Here is a 17,685-nt window from a genome sequence, read left to right as displayed (position 1 = left end):
AGATACCAAAACCAAGAGAGGTGGAAATAAAATGTAATTAAATATAATTTAAAAACTACTTTATTCATAATTACTTGTACTCACACACACACACACACACACACACACACACACACACACACACACACACACACACACACACTTACTACTTCCTTTAATATCTAATTGTTGGGGTTTTTTTTATTTCTGATTTTTTCCACAGTTTCTTGAGTCTTTATGTTCCAGGGTTGATTTTTATACCTGCACTTGTCCACTTCCATCGTCCACCATCCTCTGCTGAGCGGCGACTTCAGGCATCACGTGCAGCGTCATGGCATCGAACTTCTCCTGCGTCACGTGGGCTGATTAATAAGAAACTATTTTTAAAAAATTAGCCTTTGCAATATTATTCAAATGATTTGGCTTTTATTTTATCAGTAATTCAGCAGTGATACACAGCAGTGCTCTTTACCAACGATCAGGTTATTTCAGCTCTTTATTTCATGATAATGGTGTAACAGGACACTTAAACCGTATAAAGTGATAAAAGTGACTTTCTGTGGATTTTTTAAAAGTGCATTTCTCTGATAAGGACACAACGAACATGTGACAATTTTACTGTTTAATAAAACTTCAGGATTTGTGTATTTATGTGAAAATATTTTAATCCATATTTTTCACCCAATTTTCTCCCTAATTTTAACTTTCATCCAGGTTCCGCCCACTAGTCAGCTCCGCCCAATCGCATGACAGCTACCATTGATGATGCTGAAGTTTAACTCATGCTTCCTCAGAGACACATGAAACCCTGCGTATCTTTTCCTGCGGCTGCTCACGGTGCTGTCTGCCCTCTTCCACATACATTTTACACTGAAACAGGGCTTAAAAATCAAATAATCAAATAAAAAACTGTGGAAGTGTTAAACTTTCCTTAAAGCCAGACCTGATATTTAGTGGTAATAAATGAACTTTAAATGATATGGGACATGAAACATAAATGCACGCTATATCAGTTTCTTTCCATTAAAAATATGAAATAATTGCATCAACAAATACAAAATCATCTATTAAATTCAGCAAAATCGTTATATTCGTGATGATTATATGGCATTTCTGCTCGAGCTCCGATATGCATATTTTACAACCGGAAGAGCCGCTGTCACGTGATCATACGTCACAAAAACTTTCGGGTACAGCACAAGCGGGTAGATGAATATGGAGAAGTGTGAATCGTGATGATGACGAATGCGACAAAATAGTTTTTGTGTCTTGGATGACAAGAAAATTGTTTCGTTTTTAGAGTGTTTAATGTACATTGAACATCATGGTGTATTGCAACCTCCCAGTCAGTCAGACGCGCTGTCACTCCTGTTAGCAATGTAGCTAGGCTCAGTATGGCCAATGGTATTTTTTGGGGCTGTAGTTAGATGCGACCAAACTCTTCCACGTTTTTCCTGTTTACATAGGTTTATATGACCAGTGACATGAAACAAAGTTCAGTTACACAAATTGAAACGTGGCGATTTTCTATGCTATGGAAAGTCCGCACTATAATGACAGGCGTACTAACACCTTCTGCGCGCTTCGACAGCGCATTGATACCTTCACTCGGAGTTGTACCATTATTTTTTAGACAGGGCGGACAGACCAGGGCATTCGCCCGCCTGGCCGTGCCCGACGAGGAGCGCTCTCGGCCGGCTTGGGAGGCAGACGGCAGCCCCTCCTGGAAGTGTGGTTTTACCATGGGCCTCATGCGGTAAGGATTAGTATTATAATTTTGGGTGTATCAATTATTGATTATCATAATTCTGACTCGTTTCGCCATTTTGAATGTTTTCATCTCGGACTCTGGAAGCATTGTATCTCAATCAATCTCGAAGAATATCAGCAAAAAAAAAACTAGCTGGGCGGCACGGTGGTGTAGTGGTTAGCGCTGTCGCCTCACAGCAAGAAGGTCCGGGTTCGAGCCCCGTGGCCGGCGAGGGCCTTTCTGTGTGGAGTTTGCATGTTCTCCCCGTGTCCGCGTGGGTTTCCTCCGGGTGCTCCGGTTTCCCCCACAGTCCAAAGACATGCAGGTTAGGTTAACTGGTGACTCTAAATTGAGCGTAGGTGTGAATGTGAGTGTGAATGGTTGTCTGTGTCTATGTGTCAGCCCTGTGATGACCTGGCGACTTGTCCAGGGTGAACCCCGCCTTTCGCCCATAGTCAGCTGGGATAGGATCCAGCTCGCCTGCGACCCTGTAGAACAGGATAAAGCGGCTACAGATAATGAGATGAGATGAGAAAAAACTAGCTTGCAACGGACTTTAGCTAGATCTATGATGAACTTTCAATGTATGATACAAAAATAATACTTCTTTCAACAGATCATCAGCCTTTGAGCAGAATTGTTTTTAACTTACCAGGAAGTGTTATCGAGCCGACCGCTTTCAGTTTCATGGGGACTGAATGAACTCTCACTCTCAGAATCATCTGACCCGTCAGACTAAAGACAAGATCCATGTTCATGTGAATTTCCAGCTATCGGTTCGAATTGATAGGGTCTAACTTCACATCTCTGTGAAACATTGGGAATATCACTGTCGATGGTGTCCATTTCGGTAACCTGTTTATATTAGATACCCAAGCGCTGGCTCCTTGAAAAGTTTTTGTGACGTCACGGGTCACGTGACCACCTAGCTAATTAACGAATCATTGTTTTACGCTGATGTATAAAAAAGTTGAATAATGTGATGATTTTCACATTTTTGACGCCCTGCAGTGATTTAGATGGCATTTCTTATGTCCTTTATACATAATTATACCCAGAAAAAAATCCATGTCCCATATCCTTTAAGCCGTTATGAATTGTACACAGTTTAATACTTTTATTTGGATCATCACACAGGGAAGGATTGCAGATCCAAACATTATTGGAAATACTCTGTAGATTGGCAAGTGTGATCATAAAAAAAATTAGTCTAACAATGTCTATGGATAAATATGACATCTCCGTCTCCAGATGGACAAACTACCTATTATGACAGAAATTGAGCAATATTTAACCAGCCTCTTAGCGCTTATTTTGCATAGTCCACACAGTTGCAACCCACGTAGGACAAGTTTATGTACATGCCCAAGGCTCCCAAATACAAGAACAATTAATTTGCAATTATAACCAAGGCACATAATTGACTCCACAAGTGTCTGATACACACACACACACACACACACACACACACACACACACACACACACACACACACACACACACACACACAGTACCGATTCGGCCCACATTATGTGTGCGTCCCATCCCTACAGTCTGATCTTTAACACTCCAGGTCTGGAACAGTTGCTTAAACAGAGCTGATTCAGCTCCGTCATGAACCACCTCCACACTGGTGCTGTGAGGATAACCTTTCTGCTTAATAAACTCCTACACACACACACACACACACACACAGAAATAAATAAGCCTTATCAGTGATATGTGTGTGTTATCTGTGTTCACTGTATATTCAGTAAAATTACATCTTTAAATCCTCCTCGTTAGTGCTGTATTCTTTATTAAAATATTCTGTATTTAATCAAACTGCAATTCTCTGACTTACGAAATTTTCTGTTTCCCTTAATATTAGGCATTAAAATATAATCCCTGCAATTTATTTCAATTTATATTTAAATAAAATCAATAATGTACTTTGATAAATGAGTGAATTTAAGAAGTGTGTATGAGCGGCATACAGCATGAGCATAGTGACACGTTATATTACATTCTTATATGAGTGATTCCACGCTTATGGGTACTGAAATGGGGACATGAACTTATTTTTAAAAATTTACCTAAAACCATTTCTTTTTTTACCATCAGGTCACAAAACATGTAATCTTTAATGAATGAGATGTTAAAAGATAACTTTAATTTTCTGAGATGTAATAAAAACATATTTATATGCCAAAGTCAGAACGTAACAGAAGTGTTGTGGACATATATATTCTCAATTTTAACAATGTACAATTACTTTTTGAAACATAGGAAGGTGATGTTTTAGCAAATATAATTAATAAACATGTGTAGTAGAATAAACATACACATTCTTTCAATAAGATTAACATGGTATATAGCTAGATTGTAATTAATTTGTAACAGACGCGAGATGGACAATCGTAACAGAAGTAATGTAACAGACATCATTTTGGAACTCATAGGCTTGACTTTGGCATATAAATATGTTTTTATTACATCTCAGAAAATTAAAGTTATCTTTTAACATATCATTCATTAAAGATTACATGTTTTGTGACCTGATGGTAAAAAAAGAAATGGTTTTAGGTGAATTTTTAAAAATAAGTTCATGTCCCCATTTCAGTACCCATAAGCGTGGAATCACTCATATATATATATATATATATATATATATATATATATATATATATATATATACAGTGGCATGCAAAAGTTTGGGCACCCTTACTGAAAATGTCTGTTACTGTGAATAGTTAAGTGAGCAGAAGATGAACTGATCACCAAAAGGCATAAAGGTAAAGACGACACATTTCTTTTCAGCATTTTCTGCAAGACTTGTGTATTATTTTTGTTTTGTACAATTGGAGAGTGAAAAAAGAAAAGGAACACCATGTGAAAGTTTGGGCACCCCAATACATCTGAGTTCTCAGGTAACTTTTACCAAGGTTCCAGACCTTAATTAGCTTATTGAGCTGTGGCTTGTTCAAATTCTTCGTTAGGAAAGGTCAGATGATGCAGATTTCAAAGCTGTATAAATTCTCTGACTCCTCAAACTTGTCCCTAAAATCAACAGCCATGGGCTCCTCTAAGCAACTCCCTCGCATTCTGAATAATAAAATAATTGATGCTCACAAAGCAGGAGAAGGCTACAAGAACGTAGCAAAGTGTTTTCAGGTAGCTGTTTCGTCAGATCGTAATGTTATTAAGAAATGGCAGTTAACAGAAACAGTGGAGATCAAGGTGAGGTCTGGAAGATGAAGAAAACTTTCTGAAAGAACTGCTCGTTGGATTGCTAGAAAGGCAAATAAAAACCCCTGCTTGACTGCAGAAGACCTTCAGAAAGATTTAGCAGACCCTGGAGTGGTGGTGCACTGTTCTACTATGCAGCGACACCTGAACAAATATGACCTTCATGGAAGAGTCATCAGAAGAAAACCTTTCCTGTGTCCAAGCCACAAAATTCAGCATCTGAAGTTTGCAAATGAACATCTAAATAAGCCTGATGCATTTTGGAAACAAGTCCTGTGGACTGATGAAATCAAAATAGAACTTTTTGGCCACAATGTGCAAAGGTATGTTTGGAGAAAAAAGGGTGCCAAATTCCAGGAAAAGAACACCTCTCCAACTCTGAAGCATGGGTGTGGATCCATCATGCTTTGGGGTTGTGTTGCAGCCAGTGGCACAGGGCACATTTCACTGGTCGAGGGAAGCACGGATTCGAATAAATACCAGCAAACTCTGGAAGCAAACATCACACCATCTGTAAAAAAGTTGAAGTTAAAAAGAGGACGGGTCCTACAATAAGACGATGATCCAAAACGCACCTCAAAATCTACAATGAAATACCTCAAGAGGCCCAAGCTGAAGGTTTTGCCCGGGCCCTCACAGTCCCCTGACCTAAACATCATTGAAAATCTGTGGATAGATCTCAAAAGAGCAGTGCATGCAAGACAGCCCAAGAAACTTGTAGAACTGGAAGCCTTTTGCAAGGATGAATGTGTGAAAATCCCCCAGGTAAGAACTGAAAGATTATTAGCCGGCTACAAAAAGTGTTTACAACCTGTGATACTTGCCAAAGGGGGTGTTACTAGGTACTAACCATGCAGGGTGCCCAAACTTTTGCTTCGGGCCTTTTTCATTTTTTGTCATTTTGAAAATGTAAAAGATGAAAATAAAAAATTGTTTTTGCTCAAAATATTAAGGGAATGAGTCATCTTTAACTTTATGCCTTTTGGAGATCATTTCATCTTCAACTTGCTGAACTGTTCACAGTTCAGCAGGGGTGCCCAAACTTTTGCATACCACTGTGTGTGTATATATAATTAAATATATTTATTTCCGGGCGGCACGGTGGTGTAGTGGTTAGCGCTGTCGCCTCACAGCAAGAAGGTCCTGGGTTCGAGCCCCGTGGCCGGTGAGGGCCTTTCTGTGTGGAGTTTGCATGTTCTCCCCGTGTCCGCGTGGGTTTCCTCCGGGTGCTCCGGTTTCCCCCACAGTCCAAAGACATGCAGGTTAGGTTAACTGGTGACTCTAAATTGAGCGTAGGTGTGAATGTTAGTGTGAATGGTTGTCTGTGTCTATGTGTCAGCCCTGTGATGACCTGGCGACTTGTCCAGGGTGAACCCCGCCTTTCGCCCGTAGTCAGCTGGGATAGGCTCCAGCTCGACCCTGTAGAACAGGATAAAGCGGCTACAGATAATGAGATGAGATATTTATTTCCTCCTGTATTTTTATGGGTGTGGTTTTGTTTGTACAGTGAATGGTGTGGTTTCCTTTTAAATAAAAACAAACAGATAGTCTGCTATAAAAGATTAAAATATGTTTTAAATATAAATCTGTCTCACCACAGCTCGCGACATCGCTTCCTGTTTCTCAGATTTATTTGCTTTTTTTCCTTTCCACACGAATAGTTTCACCCCTCCCTGATCCACGATGTAAGAGTCCTGAAATATAACACACACACACACACACACACACACACACACACACACACAGATATAAAACGTAAAGTTTCAATGATGATGTCTAACAGGAGTACTCTGAGTTCCAGTTAGTTCCAGTTAGTTCCAGTGTTGACCAGCAGGAGGAGAGATCCAGTTCCACAAAGACTAATCCATGTATTTATTTAATTAAATTAATGATATTATTAATGATTTGATTTGGTATGTCAGTGTTACTCACTTCATGATTTAATAAATCCTGCACCAGAGGCCTGCTGGCGATTTCATTCACCTTCATCTCCCCATCAGCATCAGAGACACTGCACACACACACACACACACACACACACACACACATCACCATTTTAATACAAAATGAGAATGAGTGAAAAAGTGGTCTGTCAGGGTCAAAAGTGCACATGGGCGGAGCTTAAATTCAGCTTGATCATCCAATCACACATTTGATCATGTGACATCAGGAGTAGCCTGGACTGTTTCATCATTATTACAGGTTCGCTTCCCAGAATCCTCTGCAATTCGTACTGAGTCACTATTTTCAACATCATCAGTATTCTACTGTTACATTTAAAAAACGATCTGCCACAATGTGATGACATCATAGGCCATAGATCATAAACTATAATGGGAAATTGAGCATATTTTGTTAAAGTGGTTATATTTTAAGTTCCGTCAACTGACCGAGTCCGTTTTCAGACAGTTATTCTGTTGTCAGGGACCAGAACGGGCCTCAGCCATCTCACTGGAGGCCACGAAGGAAAGATAATGAAACAATTACTGATTCAGTTTCTAAACATCACATCAGAGTTGATGAAGTAGGGAATAATATACAGTGAGCTGGTTATTATTGGGGAATAAACCCGACAGGGCGAGGCAGGATCCCGACACCTTGCGGTTTGCTCATGATAACTGATCCCTTCTACATCCAGGCTGATACTCGACTTCTCATAATATTCTTCCATGACAATGTCTTCCATTTGTATTCGTGAAAGTTTCCTTGTGAGGGCTCAGTACCCAGCGAAGAGAGCTGGCAGAGGAGCAGTCTCACGCTTTCAGAACGCAGAGGTCCGTATGGAAACAAAACAAGGAACTGGATTCTGGGAAAGGTGAACCAACCCTTTAAGCTTGTTGGAGTGTTTAGCATAAAATACACGACATTAACTAACCTAAGCACACGTCACAAGATGAGCGTTGTGATTGGTTAATCAAATATATATTTAAGCTCCGCCCTCGCTGATCAGACATGAGCATTAATTGTGATGCAATGTGCTGTAGTGTCAGGACTCACTGGTATAACGTAACCTGAGACATTTGTTCTTGATCTGCATTTTCGTCCGAGGTTCCGCCCGGGAGACTCGCTGGCCGCTCTCCGAGCACGCTACACAAAACCTTCATTAATGACTGAGATTTATCCTCTGCGTCGCCCTCGATCACCCCGATCTCAGCACGTCCTCCACGCTCACGATCGCGAATGTCCTTTGCCAACAACATCGCCTTCACAGATAAACACATTCCACACTTTCACTACAGGTGGAGCTGGGAGTCAGTTTTACTCCGAGATTAATGCAGTAATATTTCACAAAAATAAAATGGACTGATTTTATATAAAGCATTTATTTAACAAGCACTGATGACATTTAAGGGAATTTATAGTTTCTGCTCAGTGCACAATGTACAGTCACAATGATATATTATTTTTAAACGAAATATTTAGGGCGGCACGGTGGTGTAGTGGTTAGCGCTGTCGCCTCACAGCAAGAAGGTCCGGGTTCGAGCCCCGGGGCCGGCGAGGGCCTTTCTGTGTGGAGTTTGCATGTTCTCCCCGTGTCCGCGTGGGTTTCCTCCGGGTGCTCCGGTTTCCCCCACAGTCCAAAGACATGCAGGTTAGGTTAACTGGTGACTCTAAATTGAGCGTAGGTGTGAATGTGAGTGTGAATGGTTGTCTGTGTCTATGTGTCAGCCCTGTGATGACCTGGCGACTTGTCCAGGGTGAACCCCGCCTTTCGCCCGTAGTCAGCTGGGATAGGATCCAGCTCGCCTGCGACCCTGTAGAACAGGATAAAGCGGCTACAGATAATGAGATATTGAAACTATTTATGAAATGTTTATACGTTTATACGTTATTGTTATTAAATAATGATACGCTGTAAAATGCAGACCTTCAGGCGCTCCTGTGTCCTGCTCTCCGGCCCATTCCACTGGATAATCAAGTTTCCGTTATCCAACAGAAAAACGTCTCCGAGATTAAAACTGCTCCAGCTCATTTCCACCTAAAACAGTCACATTCATTTGGTGATTTGAAAGAATTTTAATGTGCAAAGTATAAAATGTCATTGTTCACATTTTCAATCAACAACTTCACCTGTTTTAGAGAATTAAATCAGATTTATTTGAATGTTGCTGAATGTTTTATGAAAACAATAGGAATAAAATTCAGTTGCTGTGTTTGCTGAATGTTATTGTATCACTAATGTGATCTGACTGGTTATCAGTTACTCCAGCGGGGTGTGGTGTGCGGAGTTTCACCTCTTTGGCGGAGATGCTCCTCTTTCCCTTCACCTGCAGCAGTCTCTGAACGTCACTCGAGTTCGTCACCACATGTTTCATTCCCGAAGCCATGCCTCCTTTTTTATAACTGCAGGAGCAGAACGATAAACACATCGAGACGTTTAAAAATGATTAAACACCGTCACAAACATGACTGAAACACCACTGAGACTCACTTCACACCTCAAATAAACTTCTCCTTCCTCATTCTCACTCATCAGCCATCTCTTGTCCTTTAATACATCCTCTATGACTGATTCTTTACCACATCAGGCAAAAGTTTGTACACCCCTTCTAAATCGGTGTTTTTTCTTTGTGTTTATGAATTAAAAGTCACTTCATGTCCTGATGGATGTTGTTTCTCTTTACAGAGTTGTTCGGTTCTTGATATAATATGGATTACTGCAGTTGTGGAGTAGAGTTATTTATTTATTTACTATTCTTATTATTTACTATTCACTGTTTGATCTCAAACTCATTACGAAGGTAAGAAACTTGTCCACTAATGACCTTTTGACGAGACACAACTGTTAATTGTAAAGTATTCCAGGTGACTCCCTCATGAAGCTGGTTGAGAGAATGACAATAGTGTACAAAGAGTCATCAAAAGAAACGCTGGATACACTGAAGAATCTAAAATATCAAACTTTTTAATGGTTTCATTTTAAAGTACTTGATATATATTTTATTTATCTAAATGTCATGATCTGGGGTGGCATGATGGTGTAGTGGTTAGCGCTGTCGCCTCACAGCAAGAAGGTCTGGGTTCGAGCCCCGGGGCCGGCGAGGGCCTTTCTGTGTGGAGTTTGCATGTTCTCCCCGTGTCCGCGTGGGTTTCCTCCGGGTGCTCCGGTTTCCCCCACAGTCCAAAGACATGCAGGTTAGGTTAACTCTCTCTCTCTCTCACATTATCTGTAGCCGCTTTATCCTGTTCTACAGGGTCGCAGGCGAGCTGGATCCTATCCCAGCTGACTACGGGTGAAAGGCGGGGTTCACCCTGGACAAGTCGCCAGGTCATCACAGGGCTGACACATAGACACAGACAACCATTCACACCCACATTCACACCTACGGTCAATTTAGAGTCACCAGTTAACCTAACCTGCATGTCTTTGGACTGTGGGGGAAACCGGAGCACCCGGAGGAAACCCACGCGGACACGGGGAGAACATGCAAACTCCACACAGAAAGGCCCTCGCCGGCCACGGGGCTCGAACCCGGACCTTCTTGCTGTGAGGCGACAGCGCTAACCACTACACCACCGTACTGCCCTGTTAGGTTAACTGGTGACTCTAAATTGAGCGTAGGTGTGAATGTGAGTGTGAATGGTTGTCTGTGTCTATGTGTCAGCCCTGTGATGACCTGGCGACTTGTCCAGGGTGAACCCCGCCTTTCACCCGTAGTCAGCTGGGATAGGATCCAGCTCGCCTGCGACCCTGTAGAACAGGATAAAGCGGCTACAGATAATGAGATGAGATGAGATGTCGTGATCTACACAAAACTCCTTCAGTGTAAAAATATTTCAGAAATATATAGTGTTTTAGACTTTCAGTGTATTCCTCGGAATGTGCTTCTTGCAGAATGGTTTTTGAAGATTCTGGAATTTGGAACTTGATTTGATATGGAATAACCCTGACTTAAAGTTTGTGGAAAGAAAAAAAACCAACCCTTTTTTATGAAAACTCTATAAGCTCCACATTTGAAGTGGAAACTTTCATCAGCTGAAAGTTAAAACTGATGGTGATGAAATGTGTAATTAATCAGAAAGTCTAGATTTATAATATATAGTTAGCTAGACATTGCGATGTATAATTTTCCCACAGTTTTGATTTGATAATCTTTAGTGAGCAGAAGGTTGTGAGTTTGAATCCCATGACAGTTTATACATGTGGTCACTACAGTGGTAAGTTGGTGGGTATTGGATTTGTTTTTAGTGACATTATTGGCTGAGATTTAGCTTTACACGCCACAGAGGAGTGATCCGGCTCTGATGTGAAGAACTCACATGATTCCCTGTTTGAAGTACGCACAGAAGGTGCTGGACTCGCTGTGTTGGACCTCACGGTACTGGATGGGATTTGAGCCCAGAAAGTCATCAAGTTGAAAGGCGTAAACCGCAGCAGCGCCCTGTTCATCCTGACTTGACTCGGCTCCCATCCAGTAGTGAACGTTGTACTTCATCATGCTGCCTGATTTCTTCGTCTGTGGAGAGACAAAAGAAAAAACGCTGAAAGAGTGAAGAATAATTTACAAAACTTACATGAGGAGTACAAATAAAATGACAGGTTTATATAGTTTTACTTTTGGAAAGATATAAACTTGGAGAGACAGAGAGGGAGAGAGGGAGGGGGAGAGAGAGAAGGAGAGGGAGAGAGAGGGAGAGACAGGGAGAGATGGGGAGAGAGAGGGAGAGGGAGGGAGAGAGGGAGAGAGAGAAGGAGAGGGAGAGAGAGTGAGGGAGGGAGAGAGAGGGAGAAAGAGAGGGAGCAGGAGAGAGAGAGGGAGGGAGGGGGAGAGAGGGAGGGAGAGAGAGAGAGAGAGGGAGGGAGAGAGAGAAAGAGAGAGGGAGAGAGAGAAATTAGGGAGGGAGAGAAGGAGAGAGAGAGAGGGAGCGGGAGAGAGAGGGAGAGAGAGGGAGCGGGAGAGAGAGAGAGAGATAGAGAGGGAGGGAGAGAGAGGGAGAAAGAGAGGGAGCTGGAGAGAGAGAGGGAGGGAGGGGAGAGAGGGAGGGAGAGAGAGAGAGAGGGAGGGAGAGAGAGAAATTAGGGAGGGAGAGAAGGAGAGAGAGAGAGGGAGGGAGAGAAGGAGAGAGAGAGAGGGAGGGAGAGAGAGGGAGAAAGAGAGGGAGCTGGAGAGAGAGAGGGAGAGAGAGGGAGAAAGAGAGGGAGCGGGAGAGAGAGGGAGAGAGAGGGAGCGGGAGAGAGAGAGAGAGAGAGAGGGAGCGGGAGAGAGAGAGAGATAGAGAGGGAGGGAGAGAGAGGGAGAAAGAGAGGGAGCTGGAGAGAGAGAGGGAGGGAGGGGAGAGAGGGAAAGAGAGAGAGGGAGGGAGGGGAGAGAGGGAAAGAGAGAGAGGGAGGGAGAGAGGGAGAGAGAAACACTAAACAGCAGTTATAAAACAGTTATAAACACTACACATGGTCTAAGAACTCATCGTCAGTGTGTTGAAACAGGTTCGAGTTTGTGAGAAACACTCACACACAGCAGAAGGTAACAGTCGCCTTCGAAAAAATTGCCATGACTTTTCTCCGGGACAACAACCAGCTCCATTTTCTGGAAAATAAAATAAAATAAATTAGAACAATTTTAATGTCACTGAAATTTTATCGTAATTCTATATCGTGATAGTGATTTTGAATTCATTTTTATTTATTAAATGTATATTTAATATAAATGAGGTTGGAATTAAAGACTAATTCTTTCCCTCACTGAAGCCACGCCCCGTGTCTGCGTGGGTTTCCTCCGGGTGCTCCGGTTTCCCCCACAGTCCAAAGACATGCAGTAGGTTAACGTGGGGTGGCCTTGGGCTGAGGTGCCCTTGAGCGAGGTACCGAACCCCTGACTGCTCCCCGGGCGCTCTGGTGTAGCTGCCCACTGCTCTGGGTGTGTGTGTGTGTGTGTTCACTGCTTCAAATGGGTTAAATGCAGAGGATGAATCTCACTGTGCTTGAAGTGTGCATGTGATGAATAAAGGTTTCCTCAGTCCATTCCTTCTCCTAACTACACTCTTTGAGGAAGTGGTGCTGAAAAGCAATAATATATTAAATACAATTTTGATGTCAGTTTTTACTCTCAGTTCAGTTTTAGCTTTGGTGTGTGTGTGTGTGTGTGTGTGTGTGTGTGTGTGTGTGTGTGTGTGTGTTTCACCTCGATTCTCCAGATGATGATGCCCGGAGTGCGTGTGACGGCTCTGAATGTTTGCTCCATCTCAAACTGAACTCTGAAAGAGAAAAGTGAGGAAAACCATGAAACACTTCAGTTCGCTGGTGTACACCTTTCATTATTAACCCCGGTGACAGTAGTCGGAGGGGTTATTATTTTCACCTGCGTCAGTCTGTGTGTGTGTATCTGTCTGTCTGTCTGTCTGTGTGTCTGCAAGATATCTCAAGAACCAATGGATCGATTTGGACCAAATTTTGTACGTGTTGCCAATCACCCAGGAAGGAAACCATTAAATTTTGGAGGTCAAAGGTCAAGGTCATGGCAGAACTTCGAAATTTTCGCCCAATGTATTTTAATAGGGAAAAGGCGGGGTTTGCACTCGTTAGAGTGTCCCTGTCTAATTATTATTATTATTATTATTATTATTATTATGGGCGGCACGGTGGTGTAGTGGTTAGTGCTGTCGCCTCACAGCAAGAAGGTCCGGGTTCAAGCCCCGTGGCCGGCGAGGGCCTTTCTGTGCGGAGTTTGCATGTTCTCCCCGTGTCCGCGTGGGTTTCCTCCGGGTGCTCCGGTTTCCCCCACAGTCCAAAGACATGCAGGTTAGGTTAACTGGTGACTCTAAATTGAGCGTAGGTGTGAATGTGAGTGTGAATGGTTGTCTGTGTCTATGTGTCAGCCCTGTGATGACCTGGAGACTTGTCCAGGGTGAACCCCGCCTTTCGCCAGTAGTCAGCTGGGATAGGCTCCAGCTCGCCTGCGACCCTGTAGAACAGGATAAAGCGGCTACAGATAATGAGATGAGATGAGATTATTGTCATGACAGCACCAACATGGCGTTGGACTCCAGCACCCACAAGTCACTGCACATCACATGTTCACTGCACGCTCCACATCACACGACCACGAGCACCTGAATCATATTGTAGTCTAACTTGCTGTGGCAGCGGGGGCGTGGCCAAGCAGCAGTCTATGAATGGAGGGCGGGGTCAGGGAAGGTAAGTGGCTAAGTCATTACACCTGATTTCAATTAATGTGTGCGTGTGTTTGTTTGGTGCAGGGATGGAGTATAAAAGGAGGGGGAGAGCAGAGAAGAACGACCCCGGCCAGAACACGTGTGTGTTGCGTGTGACGGTGTGAGTGAGAGAAGCTGAAAAGCTGATGATAAAAAGTAAAATAAAGTGTCTGTGTGAACGCCAGCTCTCGCCTGCCGTGCTTCTGTGCTCCACCGGCCCACATCAGGGATTACTACACTCGCACTTCTCATTCTTTATGACGTGGCTTTTTGAATAATCGATCCTGATTGGTCAATTGTTCCATTCTGCAGTCTGTTATTTTTCTGTTTTATATATATACAGTATATAAATAAACAGACTGCTGCTATGGAGCACTGAAAATAAAATCACTAAAATAAACAATAAAATTATTTTTAAATCAATATTTTGTGTCAAATGATTGATTTCTTTAGTAAGTGTCCGTGTGCTCTGCTTAACGTCAGGGTCCTGCATCACCCTGTTGGGGTTTATTTCATGATAATGACCAGCTGTACATCATCCCTTACTTCATTCTCTCATCTCATGTTCAGGTTCTTGTTTCATCTATTTCACTGTAAATAAATGTTTACCTGCACTCACATCTGCCTGACGCACCAACCTGTGACGACTATCATAACACCTGACACAGTGGAGCATCGGAAACACTCTGTAGGCCCCTGGGGGTCAGAATAACTCATAATCTCTATCTTCTTCTCCTTCTCATTTTCTGCACATTGTGTTTCTTCTGTCTTTTAATGAATGAGTTCTGGGTCTGTGCTTCTCATTTTACAGATTCTTTAATGAAAAGACAATAAAAACGCAAGAATAATAATGCACACACCTTTAAATGTCTTTAAGCCCATGTATGGAAATCAGAGTGGGTGTGGCTTAAAGGTCATAGATGAGAAAGCACCTTTAAGCCCATATATGGAAACAATGTAGTTGCACACTGAGGTTTTCCCAGAATTCTGGTCAGGTTAGCATCTGCTAGCCAGCTAGCTAGTGTTCCTTATATATAATAGTGTTCCTTATATTATGAGCAGGTTCCTTATTCCTATTTAAAGACCATATATGGACTTAAAGGTGCATTCATGTCTATGGGCTTCACACCACACCCACTCAGGGTTTATATATATATATACAGTTCTGTGTATAAGTCTTAGACACGTAAAGAAATGCTGTCGACCAAAAACGGCTTAAAATAATTAAATGAAATGTTTCAACATTTAAAAAAATACTATAAACAGTAATCAGTGAGCCATAATAAATGAAACAGAGTCAGTATTTGGTGTGAGACGACCCTTTACTTTAAAAAAAAAAATCTCTGTCTGAGGTCCAGTGAGGTCAGTTTTATGTGGAAATGATCTGTAGGTTTTCCTGAGCATCTTACAGAACCAGCCACAGTTCTTCTGGACACTTTGACTGTCACACTCACTTCTTCATTTTACACCAAAACCCAGCAGCCTTCATTATGCTTTCTTTTTTCATCTCAAAAGTGTCTCTGATGGAATATGCTGCTCAGATACAAACTTTTTTCTGTAATATTTAATTTTGTGTTGGGAAACGAACATTTGAACTCTAAACTGTTTTTGTACTGACTCGATAATGTACAAGTCACAAAATAGAAATCTATAAAGTTTGGATAAAAAAAGGGGGGACTAATACTTTTGCACAGAACTGTATGTGTGTGAGATGTCTGATCCAAAGCGCACCAATAACCTGCTGTATGTCTCCTACATAAACCTCAGAATCTTACTTTGTGATGAGTCTGAGTTGATCCCAGCACCAGGTCCACCTGTCTCACTGACGCGGAGCTTTAACCAAGCAGTGAGACAAGTCGAGTGTCACATAAACCACACTGAAATCTGATTTTCCTGCGTATGGATTTATTTATTTACGCTCTTTATTCCCCTGAGTTTGTGTCTGAAGCCCCACACTTGGGTTTGTGTGATTTTATTCCTCAGCTCTCACGCTCTAATCACATCTCATCCATTCCTCCATCACTCCTCTAACACACCCAGAGCTGTGCGTTCTTTCTTGTTGGCTGAGAGAAATCAGATTTTGTACACGTGAGTATTTTAAAGAAACACACGTACAGAAAGAGTGAAGAAAGTGAGATTTACCTTCAGAGTGAGTTTTAAGGTCCTGATGATGATGATGATGATGATGACGAGTCTGTAAGTGATGTGTGTTTCAGCTCAGCTTTGTGGAGCTCACATCGGAAGTGAGCTGTTCTCCCAACAACACACTCTTCCTGACCTTCCCCTTCCTCCTGACACCACTGTCTCACTCTCACACACTCTCAGGATTTGAATAGGATTTGCCTGCCTGGGTCCTCAGCTATCACGCCATTCCATAGATGGCCAGATAGAAGCAGAGATACAAAGTTGAACAGGCAAATGAGTGAGCGACGTATTCAAAACACAGAGAGAGAGAGAGAGAGAGAGAGGATAATGGTGCATTATGGAGAATCAATAAAAACCAGCAGCAGAATTATGGGAAATGTAACACTGTAACATGTTTTACTCGATAAAATATTCATCACTGATGGATCTCTGTCTCCCTCGCTCTCACTTTCAGTCCATCCACCTATTATCCATCCCACTTATCCATCATGGGTCATGGGGGAAGCTGGAGCCAATCCCAGCTGACTCCAAGTGATGGGCGGGGTTCACGCTGCACAGGTCACCAATCTCTCACAGGGTTAACACACAGAGACCATCAACCATCACACTCAGCTACAAACCCAGAACCTTCTCACTGTGAGCAGAACACATTCAGTCTTTCACCTTCACTTTGTGGTGGTTAGTGTAGTGGTGGTTAGTGAAATTGTGGTTAGTGAAGAGGTGGTTAGTGAAATGATGGTTAGTGAAATTGTGGTTAGTGAAGAGGTGCTTAGGGAAATGGTGGTTAGTGAAGATATGGTTAGTGAAGTGGTGGTTAGTGGAATTGTGAAGAGGTGGTTAGTGCAGAGGTGGTTAGTGAAATTGTGATTAGTTGAGATGTGATTGGTGAAGTGGTGGTTAGTGAAATTGTGATTAGTGAAATTGTAGTTAGTGAAGAGGTGGTTAGTGAAATTGTGATTAGTGAAGAGGTGATTAGCGAAATGGTGGTTAGTGAAGAGGTGGTTAATGAAGAGGTGAGAGGTGGTTAGTGAAATCGTGGTTAGTGAAGAGGTGGTTAGTGAAGTGATGGTTAGTGAAATTGTGATTAGTGAAGATGTGGTTAGCAAAATTGTGGTTGGTGAAATGGTGGTCAGTGAAGAGGTGGTTAGTGCATAGGTGGTCAGTGAAATTGTGATTAGTGAAGTGGTGGTTAGTGAAGATATGGTTAGTGAAGTGGTGGTTAGTGGAATTATGATTAGTTAAGAGATGGTTAGTGCAGAGGTGGTTAGTGAAATTGTGATTAGTTGATATGTGATTGGTGAAGTTGTGATTAGTGAAATTGTGATTAGATAAATGGTGGTTAGTGAAATTGTGATTAGTGAAGAGGTGGTTGGTGAAATTGTGGTTAGTGAAGAGATGAGAGGTGGTTAGTGAAATTGTGATTAGTGAAGAGG

General features: G+C 42.3%; 1 protein-coding gene across 2 annotated transcripts in view; it reads right to left on the bottom strand.

The window, feature by feature from the left end:
• avil (advillin) overlaps positions 1-16,357 on the bottom strand; it is a 31,082-nt gene extending 14,725 nt beyond the window's left edge. Inside the window, exons 1-12 of one of the 2 annotated variants that reach the window (XM_060910275.1) lie at positions 16,250-16,357; positions 15,883-16,170; positions 13,078-13,150; positions 12,409-12,483; positions 11,219-11,415; positions 9,193-9,301; positions 8,826-8,936; positions 7,955-8,160; positions 6,890-6,968; positions 6,553-6,651; positions 3,244-3,397; positions 241-341 (exon numbers count right to left, since the gene is read on the bottom strand). In XM_060910275.1, coding sequence (XP_060766258.1) covers positions 241-341; positions 3,244-3,397; positions 6,553-6,651; positions 6,890-6,968; positions 7,955-8,160; positions 8,826-8,936; positions 9,193-9,301; positions 11,219-11,415; positions 12,409-12,483; positions 13,078-13,137 — 1,191 coding nt within the window. In that variant the 5' untranslated portion in view covers positions 13,138-13,150; positions 15,883-16,170; positions 16,250-16,357. The remainder of the gene's footprint in view (positions 1-240; positions 342-3,243; positions 3,398-6,552; positions 6,652-6,889; positions 6,969-7,954; positions 8,161-8,825; positions 8,937-9,192; positions 9,302-11,218; positions 11,416-12,408; positions 12,484-13,077; positions 13,151-15,882; positions 16,171-16,249) is intronic. The other variant, XM_060910274.1, reaches the window with a different exon arrangement.
• Between the last annotated feature and the right edge of the window lie 1,328 nt (positions 16,358-17,685).

This window comes from Neoarius graeffei, chromosome 26, assembly GCF_027579695.1.
Source record: "Neoarius graeffei isolate fNeoGra1 chromosome 26, fNeoGra1.pri, whole genome shotgun sequence".
NCBI classification, from domain to species: Eukaryota; Metazoa; Chordata; class Actinopteri; order Siluriformes; family Ariidae; genus Neoarius; species Neoarius graeffei.
Note: the sequence above shows the minus strand (reverse complement) of the source record. Positions and strands in the feature narration are given on the sequence as shown.